Source organism: Manis pentadactyla, chromosome 2 (genome assembly GCF_030020395.1).
Source record: "Manis pentadactyla isolate mManPen7 chromosome 2, mManPen7.hap1, whole genome shotgun sequence".
In the NCBI taxonomy this organism is placed as follows: Eukaryota; Metazoa; Chordata; class Mammalia; order Pholidota; family Manidae; genus Manis; species Manis pentadactyla.
The window spans coordinates 178032259-178048785 of NC_080020.1; the positions used below are offsets into that span (position 1 = coordinate 178032259).

At 36.1% G+C, this 16527-nt stretch overlaps 1 protein-coding gene across 3 annotated transcripts in view; it reads left to right on the forward strand.

Annotated features, from left to right (window-relative positions):
* Positions 1–16527, forward strand: part of FBXO48 (F-box protein 48) — a 72212-nt gene that overhangs the window by 2743 nt on the left and 52942 nt on the right. The window contains exon 3 of one of the 3 annotated variants that reach the window (XM_057497130.1): positions 61–2944. The exons of the other annotated variants lie outside the window; for them this stretch is intronic. Coding sequence (XP_057353113.1) covers positions 61–222 — 162 coding nt within the window. The 3' untranslated portion in view covers positions 223–2944. Of the gene's footprint in view, positions 1–60; positions 2945–16527 lie in introns of those variants that run through there. 3 annotated transcript variants of the gene reach the window in all.

The window sequence follows — 16527 nt, forward strand, 5'->3', positions numbered from 1 at the left end:
CAAACTTACTAACCAACCACTTACTTATCTTCTTTAACAAAGATGCTTTACCTCTTTCAGGTAATACTACTGAGAAATTACCAGAAGAGTAAAGTGAAACATGAGTGGCTAAGTGGTAGATACAGCAACCTATGTTCTTCTATTAGCCTACCAGAAAAAATCATGTACCCAATGGATGCAGATACTTGGGGAGAAATTCTAGAAGCAGAATTGGAAAGATAAGCAGGAAAATCACAAACAAACCTCATAACTTTGAGAATTTAAAACTAAAATGACTCTTGGTTACAAAATGTGTATCTTTACCCATTCAATTTTTTGTTCACCTTTTTAATATTTAACTTTTAAAAGAAGACAAGTAGAAAACACTATAAAAGTAAAGTTTTGTATTTTACACTTTAGTAAAAAATATTTTTCTGTTTTTATTATAAATTGATAAAATGAAATGTTATTTATATAAGAAATACTATAATGATAAAGTGATTTTGTATATTGTTTCATTCATTTGTGTTAGTATATTGTAGTACTTTAATGATAAGAGAACTTGGTTGGTATTATTTTCTGCGCAATAGTAATTTAACAATTCAGGAAACCATTTGAAGAAACTTAGATTCATTAAGTAGTAGACATAACTAGGCTCATGGGAAGAATACCTAAATGAAATGAATAACAATATGTTTAAATGTATAATACATTTATATTTCAATAACTCTAAAATTTCCATTTCACTAGAATCAGATTAACATTGAAACCATTTTAAAATGTGTTAAATTTGTGGTTTAGTTTAAAATTAGTCGACCAGAGGGCTAAAACTTGTGAAAGTAAGATTCCTATTACTTGCCTAAAGACCTGGAATTGCTCTGAGGGTCTTAAAAAATTTGGAAAATTTCCAGAACACTTAACTGCTATCAGAATTTCACACTATTTTTCTTGGTAAAATTTTCTTTCTGAAAGACTTACAGCATCATCTAGTGGACCACTTGTGGATAACCAGAACATAGGACTGAGCTCCTTTGCGTTTTCTCCACATTTGAAAGAAAGAAAAGCATTTTCGTATATACCTGCTTTGTTAAAGGTGATAGCTTTCCAGGAACTTTTAACTTTAGTTTTTGTTCTCTTTCTCTTAAAAGTAGACAGTATAGTACTCACTATACCAGATTCTGAATCTGTGGGGCAGCACCACAGTAAAAAGTGTCTACCAAACATTTTAGTTAGTTTGGGGGCTTCTTCTTAAATTGTGCTGTATAACACAAAAAGTAAGAATCCAGGAAACCAGTATTTAACAAATAGGCAAATAGCAGAAAAATGCAGTCTATACAAATTCCATTTGTTGGGAAGCAAGCAATGATTGGTTGCCTCCTAATAATTTCTTAGAGTTGGAAGGAACTTTGACAATCAGGCAATGTAGCCTCTAGGACTATTCAGCAATCCCTTCTATAGAAATGTTCTTCCTCTAACCCACCTTTATTCTTTTCCTGGCAAACACTTGTAAACTCTTCATCTTGATTCGGAAACCAACCCTAAATTCTACCATTCCAGAGTAAGTGGCCCTCTTAAGTTTCCCTTAGTTCTTTGTACATACCATTCTCAAGGCTGTCACACTATATTAAATTGTTTGTTTTGTCTGTCTCGTAGTTTGTACTGTGAGCTTCTTAATGTCAGGGACCATTTATTTATTTTTGTGTTCACAAAATCTGGAACTTCGTAGGTATTTCATAAAGATTTGTTAAATTATTTTTATATTATTTATTTTAATCCAAACTAGAATGTATAATAAAAATAACTTACTATATTGTTAGTAGACAAGATTGGATTGAAATGCAGTGTATAACCCATAAGATATACGGAATTCTTGATATTAATGCTAATACATGAACAATTGTTCTACTCTTCTCAAAAGCTGCAAGAAAAATAGGAAAGTAGAAATTGGGGGGTGGAGTTGGATAAATACTTGAAAATAAACTTGATCTGAGAGTATCATTTATTATTTTTAATTATTGGTCCACCCCAATCCAGTTTTAAGTATTATTTTTCAATGTACATGAATAATCTTTGCTTTTTTTTTTTAGTACCATAGCCTTAAAATAATTCTTTGTAGAGTAAGTTTTAAGCTATGATCATAGTTCACACTGAAAGGAAAACTTGTAAACTCTATGGTAAATTTTATGGTGTGGGCTTAGAATGAACTGTACATTTATCAGACCAAGCCATTAGCACCTGAGAACATGAGTGGGTGGGGCAGAATGGAAGGATGGCATGGTTTTAGTCACAGATAAATAAGATAACATGTTATGTATACAAAGTTTGAAAAAAGAGGTAAGATTATTGGGGTAAAGTACTAAGAATTTTCCAGTGTTGCTTAATATTTAGTCAGTTCAAGATGTAGTTTTTGTTCTTCGTTTTGTTTTTTTTTAGGAACCTTTCGTTAGTTGCTCCTGGTTTATAACACCATTTTAGATCAGGATATAATTGTCAATAAAATCTGTATGAACATAAACTTTAGACTTTTGAGTACACAAATGTATATACAACTAATTTGAAAATTATACCCCTAACCACTCTAATTTCATCTTTGCTTTGACTTTACCTAATATCTTCTCTACTAAACCTCAAATGCCCTAATAATATTAACAAAAACAAGGTGACATTATGGGTTGGGAAAAATAATGAATAAGATGGAAGGTCTTACATTTTTATTTAGAGTTGACAACCAAAACAATCAAACAGAAGAAATTAGACCAATAGTGAACGAAGTTGATTAATTATAATAGCCGACATTCATTGAATGCTTACTCTGCAGCAAGCAGTGTGCAAATGTAGGGGGTACTATTACTCTATATCCATTTTATGAATGAGGAAACTGCAAATTAGAGAATGATTTTATCCATCTAGTTCATCACCATCCTAAGCACCTGTAGGAGTATGTAATAGATGGTAGGCTCAATAAATCTTTATTGAATGAATTAAAACAGGACAATAAAATAAAAACAAAGTTGTTTTAATTAGCTAAGACTGAGTAACTCAAATGATAGAGCCAAGAACATTTTTCTAACTTTGTATCTTGAAAAATTTCAAACCAACAGAAAAGTTAAAATAGTTGACAAAGAACTGTTAGCCTTTACCTAGCCAGACCAGTTGTTAACATTTCCACATATTTTATGTTTTATTCTTGCTGAAGCATTTGAAAATAAGTTGCAGACAAGATGATGCTTCACCCCTCAACACTTCAGCATGCATCTGCTAAGAATAAATACTGTCTTATATACAATGACATTATCACATCTAAAATTGTTTATATTAATAATATCACCTGATTTACAATCCCTATTTAAATTTCCACAATGACCTCAAAAAAAATCTTTCATAAATTTTTTTTTCCAATTCAGGATCCAAACAGGATTTCCATATGCATATCATTTTTTAAGTCCCTTTAGTCTCTTTTAACCAGAAACAACTCCCTGGCTTTGGTTTTGTTTTTCAGGATATTGACTTTTGTTTTCTTTAAGAATTCAGGCTGGTCATCTTACAGAATGTTCTGTAATTGATTTGTCTCATTATCTCTTCATGATTGAATTCAGGGAAAATATACTTAGTAATTTTACTACATAGGTGATGTAATATGCTTCTTTTTGCATCACATTAAGAAGCCCATAATGTCTGATTGTTCTATGTGAGATGGTAAATCTGATCATTTTAAGGAATATTTTTCTGTAGAGCCAAGATTTCTTTTTCAACAACCCATTTCTAGGGTATTCCCCATGGGTAACCATATGCTAGATGCCTTATATACATTATCTTATTTGATCTTGACAATTAATTCGCATTTAAAGAAAATAATCTTTCACAGAAAATCATCTTCAACTTCTTTTCCAGGCAATCTAATATATGTATATATACATACATATATTTACAAATATATATATGTGTATATATATATATGATGTAAAGCCACTATTTAAACCCAAATAATCTCTCTGACTTCAGAGACCACCAAGCTAGAGTTAGTGCCCTTTATCATTTCAAAACTTAGTCCTTACACTGAGGCAAAGTGAAGGACTCAGACTAATGAGGAACATCTCCCATTACAAATATCTAGAAAATCTTGGAGAAGTCAATATTAAATATGTAGAACTTATATTTTTTCTAATAACAGACAGATAATCTGACAAGCCTTCCCACCTAGGACAACTTAAAAAGCTGGAGAAAAATTTAATACACTTGAGGCATTATAGCACTAAAAAGATAGTAAGAAATATTGGAGCAGTTTCTGGAGAAAGAAAGGGAACTAGAGAGGTAAGTCCATAACTGAGGTTAATCTTGCCATGGAGCATTTGCCAATTTCTACAAAGGCAGCTGAGAGATTAAGTAGACTTGGAAGTTTCTCAGGGGTACAAAGACAACAGTGGAATCTAGGACTCGCTAAGAGAAGGGGGAGCAACACTAATCCCCCATCTTCTTTGGGACCTAGAAGGACTGCACCTCAGGAACTGGAGTAACCAGAAGTACATAGGCAAGTACCTCACAGGAAAACCATGCACCTTCATAACATCTCAGTCACTGAAATGAGAAGAGAAGATCCCGGAATAACAATGCCCAAATACCTAGCAGAAGCAAAAAAAGTCCTCCGTGGAGAAAGATTATCTACATTTAAGGCTTTATATTATCTCTACAAACATTTTTAAAAATCAGTGTCTGATGCACACATACACACACATAAGGAGACAGAATAACATGAATAAAAAACAAGCAGAAAAACACAGTAGAGAAGACCCACAGTGGGAGTTATCAAATGAAGTCTCCAAAACAAAGCTTGGGGTCATAAAAGGCACGGAGAATTTCAGCAGAGAACTGAAAATAATAGGAACAGCGCAAAGCAAGGGATGCAAATCAGGCCTCATAAAATCCAGCATCCTTATATTCAGCCCTACCATAAATAAAACCCACTTTTTTATTAAACCCAGTTTGCATTGTTCAACACCTCCTAGTCCCAGAGCAGTCAGGGCAGGATGTGATAAGATAAAACTGAAGCTTTGCAAATCACACCAATTACATTGTTACCACAAACATTAACTTGTCATGGAAAAAAATCTTAGTAACCGTTTTCTGAGGCCTGTTTTTCAGCTATTGGTCTTCTGAGCCCTGTAGGGAAGAAACTGGCTGCTGGTTTCCCACTTGGCTTGTTTTAATTTAGTTTTAATATGACAGAATTGTGTATCTGATCATCACACAGTGAAAGCCTGGTAGAAAACACATGAAATTATCAAAGAAACTTCCTAAAAATCACATTTGAAAATCTCTCAATTTACTGTGGTGACTGTGTTTTTTGTTGCTAATAAGTAGAGTAGGCAGAATTTTCCATCGTTATTTCTGTAGGTTTTTTTTAATAGAGATTTTACCATTGTTTCTCTATGCGTGACCTATTGTTTTATAAGCTCAACTTCTTTTTCTCTCCTACACTCCTTTTATTATGTGTTTGTTCCATTTACTTTATTCCTAAATATTATATTTTGTCTTGAAAGATTTCAAAGTTACAGAAAAGCTGAACGAGCAGTGTAATTGTATAATCACCTAAATTACCCAATGGTTAACTTAAGCCACTTTTGCTTTATCTCTATCTGTGCTAGGTTTCTAAATCTTGACATTTTGGGTTATTTAGGGGGCTGTCCTATACTCTGTACTCTGTTTGACAGGGTAAAGGGAAGAGAAGGGGTGTGAACTGAACAGTCCAAGCAGGTTTATTGCTAAACCTGAGAAGGACCTCTCTGTTCTGACGAGCAGAACAAAGAAGGCCACCCTTACAGGCTAAGAGGCTTTTTATAGTGTCCTTTTGGCGGGCTTTTGAGGGGGCAGCGTGGGGAAAGGGTGGGCTTATGGCTTGCTGACTGACATGTCCTCCAGGGAATGCTTGTGGACTAAGTAAAATGAAACCTAAATCTCTCTTGAGATGGCAGGTGGACTTATTCTAAATGACTGTCCTCCTGTCCGGGTGCTATCACAGCATCCCTGGCCTCTACTCATCAGGTGTCAAAAGCACTCCCTCCCAAGTTATGACAACCAAAAATGTCTCTAGACATTGTTAAATGTCCCTGATTAAGAACCACTTGTCTAGGATAAAAACACAGCACTTTTGTTGAGGTGAACAGTTTGAAAATAGATTTTAAGGTCTCATGATATTGTACCCACAAATACCATAGTATGTACTTCCTAAGGGCAGGCACACACTCCTACATAACCACAACACCATAGTCACACCCAAGAAATTGAACTTTCATACAATAATGATATCATCTGATACCTAGCTCAGATCCAAATTTCACTCAATTTATCACAGAAAAGTATGCTTTCAAGCTTTTGAATGCTTGCCAATCTCATAGTGAGAAATGATGACATAGATTTTACCAGTGATTTATTATGAGCTTTTTGCAAACATACAGAAAAATTGAAAGAACTTTCCCAGAGGAAATTTAGTTTGTATTTATCTTGTCATAAACGAAGTTCATATGTTTAAAGGCACTTACACCTTTTGGTGTGTATGAGTCTTTGTTTTTCTCAAATAGCAAATAGAGGAAGTTAGTTCTTTATCTATGATATATGTTGCAATTATATTTCTCCCAGTTTGTCACTTTGACTTTGCTTGTAGAGTTTTTTCACAGAACTATTTATTAAATAAGTCGAATTTGTTATTTTCTGCTATTGGATCTGGATGATAAGTATACTTTTAAAGGTTTCCCCACAACGAGATTATAAACAAATTCACTTAGGTTTTCTTCTTAGTGCTTGTATGGCTCACATTTTCCATTTGGAGTTTTTCCTGGAGTAGAATGTGTGTTATGGAGCCAAATTTTTTTTTTCAAATGGCTGTGCAGGTGTCCTAACACCATTTATTAACAACTCTGTCATCTCTCCAGTCATCTGAGATACCATAATAAGTTTTCCTTTTACTTGGTTCTATTTGTGAATTTTCAACTATGTTTCAGGTCTGTCTATTCATGCCACACTATTTTATTATAGAGGATTTAGAGTGTACTGGTATTTAGCAGAGTTCTCTCTCCTTGTTGGTCCTTTCCTCCCACCCCAAGTTTTCCTATATAGGCATGTATGTTCATTTTTCTATGTGGAATTTAGAGTAAAGTTGCCTAGTTTCAGGAATAATACTTGTTGGAATTTTACTGAAGTGTTAAATTAGGGATAATTTACATCTCTATGATGCCAAGTTATCCAAGACCAAAGGATATTTCCATTTGTCTTTCAGAAATGATTTTAGTTTTCCCTCATATGGGTTTTACACCTTTCTTTTTAAGTTTATTTCCAACTATTTTGATCTTTTATGTTGTAATTATAAATAGGATTGTGTCTTCTTTTATCTTCTAATTGATTATCATTATGTTAGGAAGGAAGGAACTGAGCTCGGTGTTGCAGGGAAGTCAGATATAGTGAGACAAGACACCAAAGTCAAGAAAGCAAAGTAAGTTTTAATGCACCTGCAGAGATTAACTGAGCGGGCCTGCACCTAAGGAGAGACAGGCCTGGATGCTTAGTCTTTGGCTTCTTTTATGTGGTTTTGGCAGGGCAGAGAGGCCCGTGATTGACAGCTCTTAGCTCTCTAGGCTTGTTCTGATTGGTGAGATGAGGACAGGGGCTGTGCTGTGCCTGTGCTTCTGGTGTTTCTTATCTGGGGAGACCCTGCACAGTTCTTGAGTCACTCTTGGATGCTGTGGCTTCATCTGATTAAGTCTCTGAGTCATTTCTGGCTCTCTGATTCTATCTGATCAACTTCCTGAGTCATTTCTGGGGGGCCCTCTCTTCTTTTCATCCTGCTTATTTCTGTCTTTCTACCTAACAATTACACACACCAGATACACACACACACACACACACACACACACACACACACACACACACACACACACACAATTGATTTCTGTACATTGATTTTATAACCTGCTAACTTACTGAATTCTTTTGTTTATATTGGTGTTATCATTGAATCTCCTGGGTTTCCCCAATATATTATCATATCACTGTAAATGGATTGGACTTCTTTCCAATTCTTATGCTTCTGTGTTTTTCCCTTGAATGAAGACACTGACTGATGCATCCAGTATGATGTTAAATAGAAATGGAGATCGTAGACATCTTTGCCTTGTTCCTTATCTTAGTGGAAATGCCCCCAGTGTTTCTCCATTATAACAGTCTCTCTCTCTCTCTCTCTGCTATATATATGTGTAATGTTAAGGGACTATATATAATAATATATATTAATCATATTAATTATGATATTACATTAATCATATTAAGGGAATATCCATTAATTTCTATTTCCTAATGCTTTTATTAGGAATGGATCTTGAATTTTATAAAGGGACTATTTGGTATCTATGGTTTAAGTTATACATTTCTAACCTGAGAATTTTTAAGAACTTTATAAAGATTATGTTATTAATCTGTACACTATAACAGTAATTTCTTAAGTTGATAAAACACACGTACATTTTCCTCAGATCCAGAAAATCAACAATACTGGAGATTATATTTTACAACCTTGGAAAACAGGCGGCCTTTCTTCCCCCAAATTGTCTTGCAACAATAATATCTTCCATTGATTAAGTACCTTTTATGTGGCCATTTACTCATCAAACAGTCTTGAAAGGTAATTTTCAAAATTAATATTTTAAAGATTCAAAATTGCGGTTCACAGAAATGAAGTAACTTGAGTAAGGTCAAACAACATGCCTGGATGAGAATACCTGGCCCCAGGACTGACTCAGAAGGTGTTTCTGCCACACCATCCTGGAGACCTGGTAAATGCTAACCAACTGCCAGCAGAGGGAGCAATGTTTCTATTGAAACTCAGAGTTTACGGGTGAAAGGAGAGAGTTCCTCATTTCAGCCACGTTTGCTGATTAGGAAGTAGAAGTCAGAATTTGTAAACTTTAGTTGCAAATGATGAAACTGAAGCTAATGCTGTCCATCCCAGGTGGGAGGGTTGGACTAAGAGTGGAGTGGGGTATTTCCCAGAAGAGAGCATAGAATATAACCCCAAAATGACAAACAGCCTCTACAGCTAGAAAGTTAAAATGTCAGTTATATACTCCAAGAGAATTCTTATCCCACCTGCCCTCCAGTCCTGGCCTGACCATCTACTAGGTTTCTGCCTTAATCTCCAAAGCCACAATTAAGAACACTTGAATTCAGTTTTGCATTTTTTTCCCCAAAAAAGAATGTCCAAGTCATTATTCTGTGCAGATGTTTTTCCGCAGGGATATTATTTCATTTTTCATGGGTTTGTTTTCCAACTCTTCAGCCCAGTGCCTCCACTGATTCAGGAGTTCTATAAAATTAGGTTATCATATGGGTATATTTTAGTGAAGTAACAGATGTGAGCTTTGCAGTTGTTGGTTCCAAGAGCTTAAAATTAGACGTCTATGGTTTAACATCTTTAGGTGTAAAGAAATTTCTCACCTTTTTACAAACACTGTGAATAAATTCTATCACCTTATATGAAGAGACTATAAAAGGAATTCACCCAGTAGTGAAGACACTTCTAGAAATACATTTTTATTCTTTCCTGTCCTTTAGACAGAAATACCCTCTGAGGTACTGGGGAGTTGAGCAAGATAATCAAAATTCATGTACAACACTCCTTTTCATTTAAAAATAAACCTGTCACATGTAAATTTTAAAATTCATCTCCTGAATTACATACTTTATTATGAATACAATATCCACATCTCAAAATAGAAAGCAAAATGTGCCCAAGAATGATGTATAATTTTATCTCAGTATGAATTAGTTTTTTGTTCTGCTTTCCTTACCTTGCCTAAAGCCCTGTATATATATATATATATATATATATATACATATATATATATATATACTTTTTTTTTTTAGATAATTATTTTTTTATTGAAGGGTAGTTGACACACAGTATTACATTACATTAGTTTCAGGTGTACAACATACGGATTCAACATTTACATACATGACAATTCTAGGTACCAGCTATCACCATACCAAGCTGTTACAATATCTTGACTATATTCATTACATCCCGGTTACTTATTATTTTACCATTGGAAGTGTGTACTTTTTTGTGTGTGTGTGAGGGCATCACTCATATTTATTGATGAAATCGTTAACAACAATAAAATTCTGTAGAGGGGAGTCAATGCTCAATGCACAATCATTAATCCACCCCAAGCCTAATTTTCGTCAGTCTCCAATCTTCTGAGGCATAACAAACAAGTTCTTACATGGAGAACAAATTCTTACATAGTGAATAAGTTCTTACATGGTGAACAGTACAAGGGCAGCCATCACAGAAACCTTCGGTTTTGCTCATGCATTATGAACTATAAACAGTCAGTTCAAATATGAATACTCATTTGATTTTTATACTTGATTTATATGTGGATACCACATTTCTCTCTTTATTATTATTATTCTTAATAAAATGCTGAAGTGGTAGGTAGATACAAGATAAAGGTAGAAAACATAGTTTAGTGTTGTAAGAGAGCAAATGTAGATGATCAGGTGTTTGCCTGGAGACTATGTGTTAATCCAAGCTAGACAAGGGCAATAAAACATCCACGGATGCAGAAGATTTCTCTCAGAATGGGGGGGTGAGGTTCTAAGCCTCACCTCTGTTGATCCCCAATTTCTCACCTGATGACCCCCGTGCGACTCTACCTGTCTTAGGTTGTTCCTCCCTTGAGGAATCTTACCCATCTCTGGCTAACCAGTCATCTTCCGGGGCCATACAGGGAAATGTAAAGTTGGTAAGTGAGAGAGAAACCTTATTGTTTGAAAAGGTTAGCTTTTTACTTCTTTGCAGATTTATGCCCTGTAGCTTCTATGCTCAGCATTTGTCTTCAGGTATCTTTACCACTTGAAAGAATTATGATACTCAGTAAATTTGATATGAGGCACGAATTCTATTTAAGGGTTGTAATTAGGAAGGAAGAAGAAAAGCTATAGAACTAGCAGGCGGCAGAAAACATGGGAAGATTGATTATTTCTTTGACATATCTTCTTGTAGAGTAACTTCAGCATGTATAGGTTTTAAGCTACTACTTAAATTGTGCACACACATTAACATAATAGGAGTATAGTTACATAACCAAAGCATACCTGTAATTACCAGCCATCTCCAGTGAAACCAAGAAAACCAGTTAGGCACCTTAGGCATTTGTGAAAACTTATCTATGATATGGTGGATATTGTCCAACTGAACTTGAACAGTCTGAGAGAAATCAGACAAATTAAAACAACCCATTCCTGGGGACTGTTCACATCCCATATGTTCTTTTAACAATAAATAGTCTGTAGTTGTAAGATTTTGGAGTGCTACAATTTGCACTTCTCCTAATTCTTGGTTGAGTTCCAACAGTACAGATCCAGTCAAATTTGTTGTTTTACTGTATGCACAGGCCAGCTTAGATATCTCCTTCCTCATTCCCATGGCAAGTCCAGGAACTGGTGGGATGAGTGCATCTACAGCTGTAGCAGTGCGTGGATCTTTGTTGGGGTTTTTTGATAATCATCTTCTGGCATGAGTCTTCCAGAGAGTGCTGATGTTGGAAGTTCTTTTTCATATCGTATCTTAGTTCATTTTTGGGGTAGCCCAATTAGGCTTTGATCCTCTGTATAAACACAAACAGACCCTTTGCCTACACTTTTATATGCCCTTTGTACTCTTGTGTAGAACTCATTGGAGGTTACCACACAGGAACTGCCTTTTTTTTTTTTTGGTATCACTAATCTACACTTACATGATGAATATTATGTTTACTAGGCTCTCCCCTATACCAGGTCCCCCCTATAAACCCCTTTACAGTTACTGTCCATAAGCATAGCAAAATGTTGTAGAATCACTACTTGCCTTCTCTGTGTTGTACAGCCCTCCCTTTTCTCCTACCCCCCCATGCATGCTAATCTTAATACCCCCCTACTTCTCCCCCCGCTTATCCCTCCCTACCCACCCATCCTCCCCAGTCCCTTTTCCCTTTGGTACCTGTTAGTCCATTCTTGAGTTCTGTGATTCTGCTGCTGTTTTGTTCCTTCAGTTTTTCCTTTGTTCTTATATTCCACAGATAAGTGAAATCATTTGGTATTTCTCTTTCTCCGCTTGGCTTATTTCACTGAGCATAATACCCTCCCGCTCCATCCATGTTGCTGCAAATGGTAGGATTTGCCCTTTTCTTATGGCTGAGTAGTATTCCATTGTGTATACGTACCACATCTTCTTTATCCATTCATCTATCGATGGATATTTAGGTTGCTTCCAATTCTTGGCTATTGTAAATAGTGCTGCGATAAACATAGGGGTGCACTGATCTTTCTCATACTTGATTGCTGCATTCTTAGGGTAAATTCCTAGGAGTGCAATTCCTGGGTCAAATGGTAGGTCTGTTTTGAGCATTTTGATGAACCTCCATACTGCTTTCCACAATGGTTGAACAAACTTACATTCCCACCAGCAGTGTAGGAGGGTTCCCCTTTCTCCACAGCCTCGCCAACATTTGTTGTTCTCTGTCTTTTGGATGGCAGCCATCCTTACTGGTGTGAGGTGATACCTCATTGTAGTTTTAACTTGCATTTCTCTGATAATTAGCGATGTGGAGCATCTTTTCATGTGTCTGTTGGCCATCTGTATTTCTTTTTTGGAGAACTGTCTGTTCAGTTCCTCTGCCCATTTTTTAATTGGGTTTTTTGTTTTTTGTTTGTTGAGGCGTGTGAGCTCTTTATATATTCTGGACGTCAAGCCTTTATCGGATGTGTCATTTTCAAATATATTCTCCCATACTGTAGGGTTCCTTTTTGTTCTATTGATGGTGTCTTTTGCTGTACAGAAGCTTTTCAGCTTAATATAGTCCCACTTGTTCTTTTGCTGTTGTTTTCCTTGCCCGGAGAGATATGTTCAAGAAGAGGTCACTCATGTTTATGTCTAAGAGGTTTTTGCCTATGTTTTCTTCTAAGAGTTTAATGGTTTCATGGCTTACATTCAGGTCTTTGATCCATTTTGAGTTTACTTTTGTATATGGGGTTAGACAATCGTCCAGTTTCATTCTCCTACATGTAGCTGTCCAGTTTTGCCAGCATCATCTGTTGAAGAGACTGTCATTTCACCATTGTATGTCCATGGCTCCGTTATCAAATATTAATTGACCATATAAGTCTGGGTTAATGTCTGGATTCTCTAGTCTGTTCCATTGGTCTGTGGCTCTGCTCTTGTGACAGTACCAAATTGTGTTGATTACTATGGCTTTATAGTAGAGCTTGAAGTTGGGGAGTGAGATCCCCCCTACTTTATTCTTCTTTCTCAGGATTGCTTTGGCTATTCGGGGTCTTTGGTGTTTCCATATGAAGTTTTGAATTATTTGTTCCAGTTCATTGAAGAATGTTGCTGGTAATTTGATAGGGATTGCTTCAAATCTGTATATTGCTTTGGGCAGGATGGCCATTTTGACGATATTAATTCTTCCTAGCCACGAGCATGGGATGAGTTTCCATCTGTTAGTGTCCCCTTTAATTTCTCTTAAGAGTGACTTGTAGTTTTCAGAGTATAAGTCTTTCACTTCCTTGGTTAGGTTTATTCCTAGGTATTTTATTCTTTTTGATGGAATTGTGAATGGAGTTGTTTTCCTGATTTCTCTTTCTGTTGGTTCATTGTTAGTGTATAGAAAAGCCACAGATTTCTGTGTGTTGATTTTGTATCCTGCAACTTTGCTGTATTCCGATATCACTTCTAGTAGTTTCGGGGTGGAGCCTTTAGGGTTTTTTATGTACAATATCATGTCATCTGCAAATAGTGACAGTTTAACTTCTTTTTTACCAATCTGGATTCCTTGTATTTCTTTGTTTTGTCTGATTGCCATGGCTAGGACCTCCAGTACTATGTTAAATAACAGTGGAGAGAGGGGGCATCCCTGTCTAGTTCCCGATCTCAGAGGAAATGCTTTCAGCTTCTCGCTGTTCAATATAATGTTGGCTGTGGGTTTATCATAGATGGCCTTTATTATGTTGAGGAACTTGCCCTCTATTCCCATTTTGCTGAGAGTTTTTATCATGAATGGATGTTGAACTTTGTCAAATGCTTTTTCAGCATCTATAGGGATGATCATGTGGTTTTTGTCTTTCTTTTTGTTGATGTGGTGGATGATGTTGATGGACTTTCAAATGTTGTACCATCCTTGCATCCCTGGGATGAATCCCACTTGATCATGGTGTATGATCCTTTTGATGTATTTTTGAATTCGGTTTGCTAATATTTTGTTGAGTATTTTTGCATCTACGTTCATCAGGGATATTGGTCTGTAGTTTTCTTTTTTGGTGGGGTCTTTGCCTGGTTTTGGTATTAGGGTGATGTTAGCTTCATAGAATGAGTTTGGGAGTATCCCCTCCTCCTCTATTTTTTGGAAAACTCTAAGGAGAATGGGTATTATGTCTTCCCTGTATGTCGGATAAAATTCCGAGGTAAATCCATCTGGCCCGGGGGTTTTGTTCTTTGGTAGTTTTTTGATTAAACCTTCAATTTCGTTGCTGGTAATTGGTCTGTTTAGATTTTCTGTTTCTTTCTGGGTCAATCGTGGAAGGTTGTATTTTTCTAGGAAGTTGTCCATTTCTCCTAGGTTTCCCAGCTTGTTAGCATATAGGTTTTCATAGTATTATCTAATAATTCTTTGTATTTCTGTGGGGTCCATCGTGATTTTTCCTTTCTCCTTTCTGATACTGTTGATTTGTGTTGACTCTCTTTTCTTCTTAATAAGTCTGGCTAGAGGCTTATCTATTTTGTTTATTTTCTCAAAGAACCAGCTCTTGGTTTCATTGATTTTTGCTATTGTTTTATTCTTCTCAATTTTGTTTATTTCTTCTCTGATCTTTATTATGTCCCTCCTTCTGCTGACCTTAGGCCTCATTTGTTCTTCTTTTTCCAATTTCAATAATTGTGACATTAGACCATTCATTTGGGATTGTTCTTCCTTCTTCAAGTGTGCCTGGATTGCTATATACTTTCCTCTTAGGACTGCTTTCGCTGCGTCCCACAGAAGTTGGGGCTTAGTGTTGTTGTTGTCATTTGTTTCTATATATTCTTTGATCTCTATTTTAATTTTGTTCGTTGATCCGTGGATTATTTAGGAGCGTGTTGTTAAGCCTCCATGTGTTTGTGAGCCTTTTTGTTTTCTTTGTAGAATTTATTTCTACTTTTATACCTTTGTGGTCTGAAAAATTGGTTGGTAGAATTTCAATATTTTGGATTTTGCTGAGGCTCTTTTTGTGGGCTAGTATGTGGTCTATTCTGGAGAATGTTCCATGTGCACTTGAGAAGAATGTATATCCTGTTGCTTTTGGATGTAGAGTTCTATAGATGTCTATTAGGTCCATCTGCTCTACTGTGTTGTTCAGTGCTTCCGTGTCCTTACTTATTTTCTGCCCAGTGGATCTATCCTTTGGGGTGAGTGGTGTGTTGAAGTCTCCTAGAATGAATGCATTGCAGTCTATTTCCCCCTTTAGTTCTGTTAGTATTTGTTTCACATATGCTGGTGCTCCTGTGTTGGGTGCATATATATTTAGAATGGTTATATCCTCTTGTTGAACTGAGCCCTTTATCATTATGTAGTGTCCTTCTTTATCTCTTGTTACTTTCTTTGTTTTGAAGTCTATTTTGTCTGATGTTAGTACTGCAAACCCCTGCTTTCTTCTCGCTGTTGTTTGCCTGAAATATGTTTTTCCATCCCTTGACTTTTAGTCTGTACATGTCTTTGGGTTTGAGGTGAGTTTCTTGTAAGCATCATATAGATGGATCTTGCTTTTCTCTCCATTCTATTACTCTGTGTCTTTTGATTGGTGCATTCAGTACATTTACATTTAGGGTGACTATTGAAAGATATGTACTTATTGCCATTACAGGCTTTAAATTCGTGGTTACCAAAGGTTCAAGGTTAGCCTCTTTAGTATCTTACTGCCTAACTTAGCTCGCTTACTGAGCTGTTATATACACTGTCTGGAGATTCTTTTCTTCTCTCCCCTCTTATTCCTCCTCCTCCATTCTTCATATATTGGGTGTTTTGTGCTGTGCTCTTTCTAGGAGTGCTCCCATCTAGAGCAGTCCCTGTAAGATGTCCTGTAGAGGTGGTTTGTGGGAAGCAAATTCCCTCAGCTTTTGCTTGTCTGGGAATTGTTTAATCCCGCCATCATATTTAAATGATAGTCGTGCTGGATACAGTATCCTTGGTTCAAGGCCCTTCTGTTTCATTGCATTAAATATGTCATGCCATTCTCTTCTGGTCTGTAGAGTTTCTGTCGAGAAGTCTGATGTTAGCCTGATGGGTTTTCCTTTATAGGTGACCTTTTTCTCTCTAGCTGCCTTTAAAACTCTTTCCTTGTCCTTGATCTTTGCCATTTTAATTATTATGTGTCTTGGTGTTGTCCTCCTTGGATCCTTTCTGTTGGCGGTTCTGTGTATTTCCGTGGTCTGTTCGATTATTTCCTCCTCCAGTTTGGGGAAGTTTTCAGCAATTATTTCTTCCA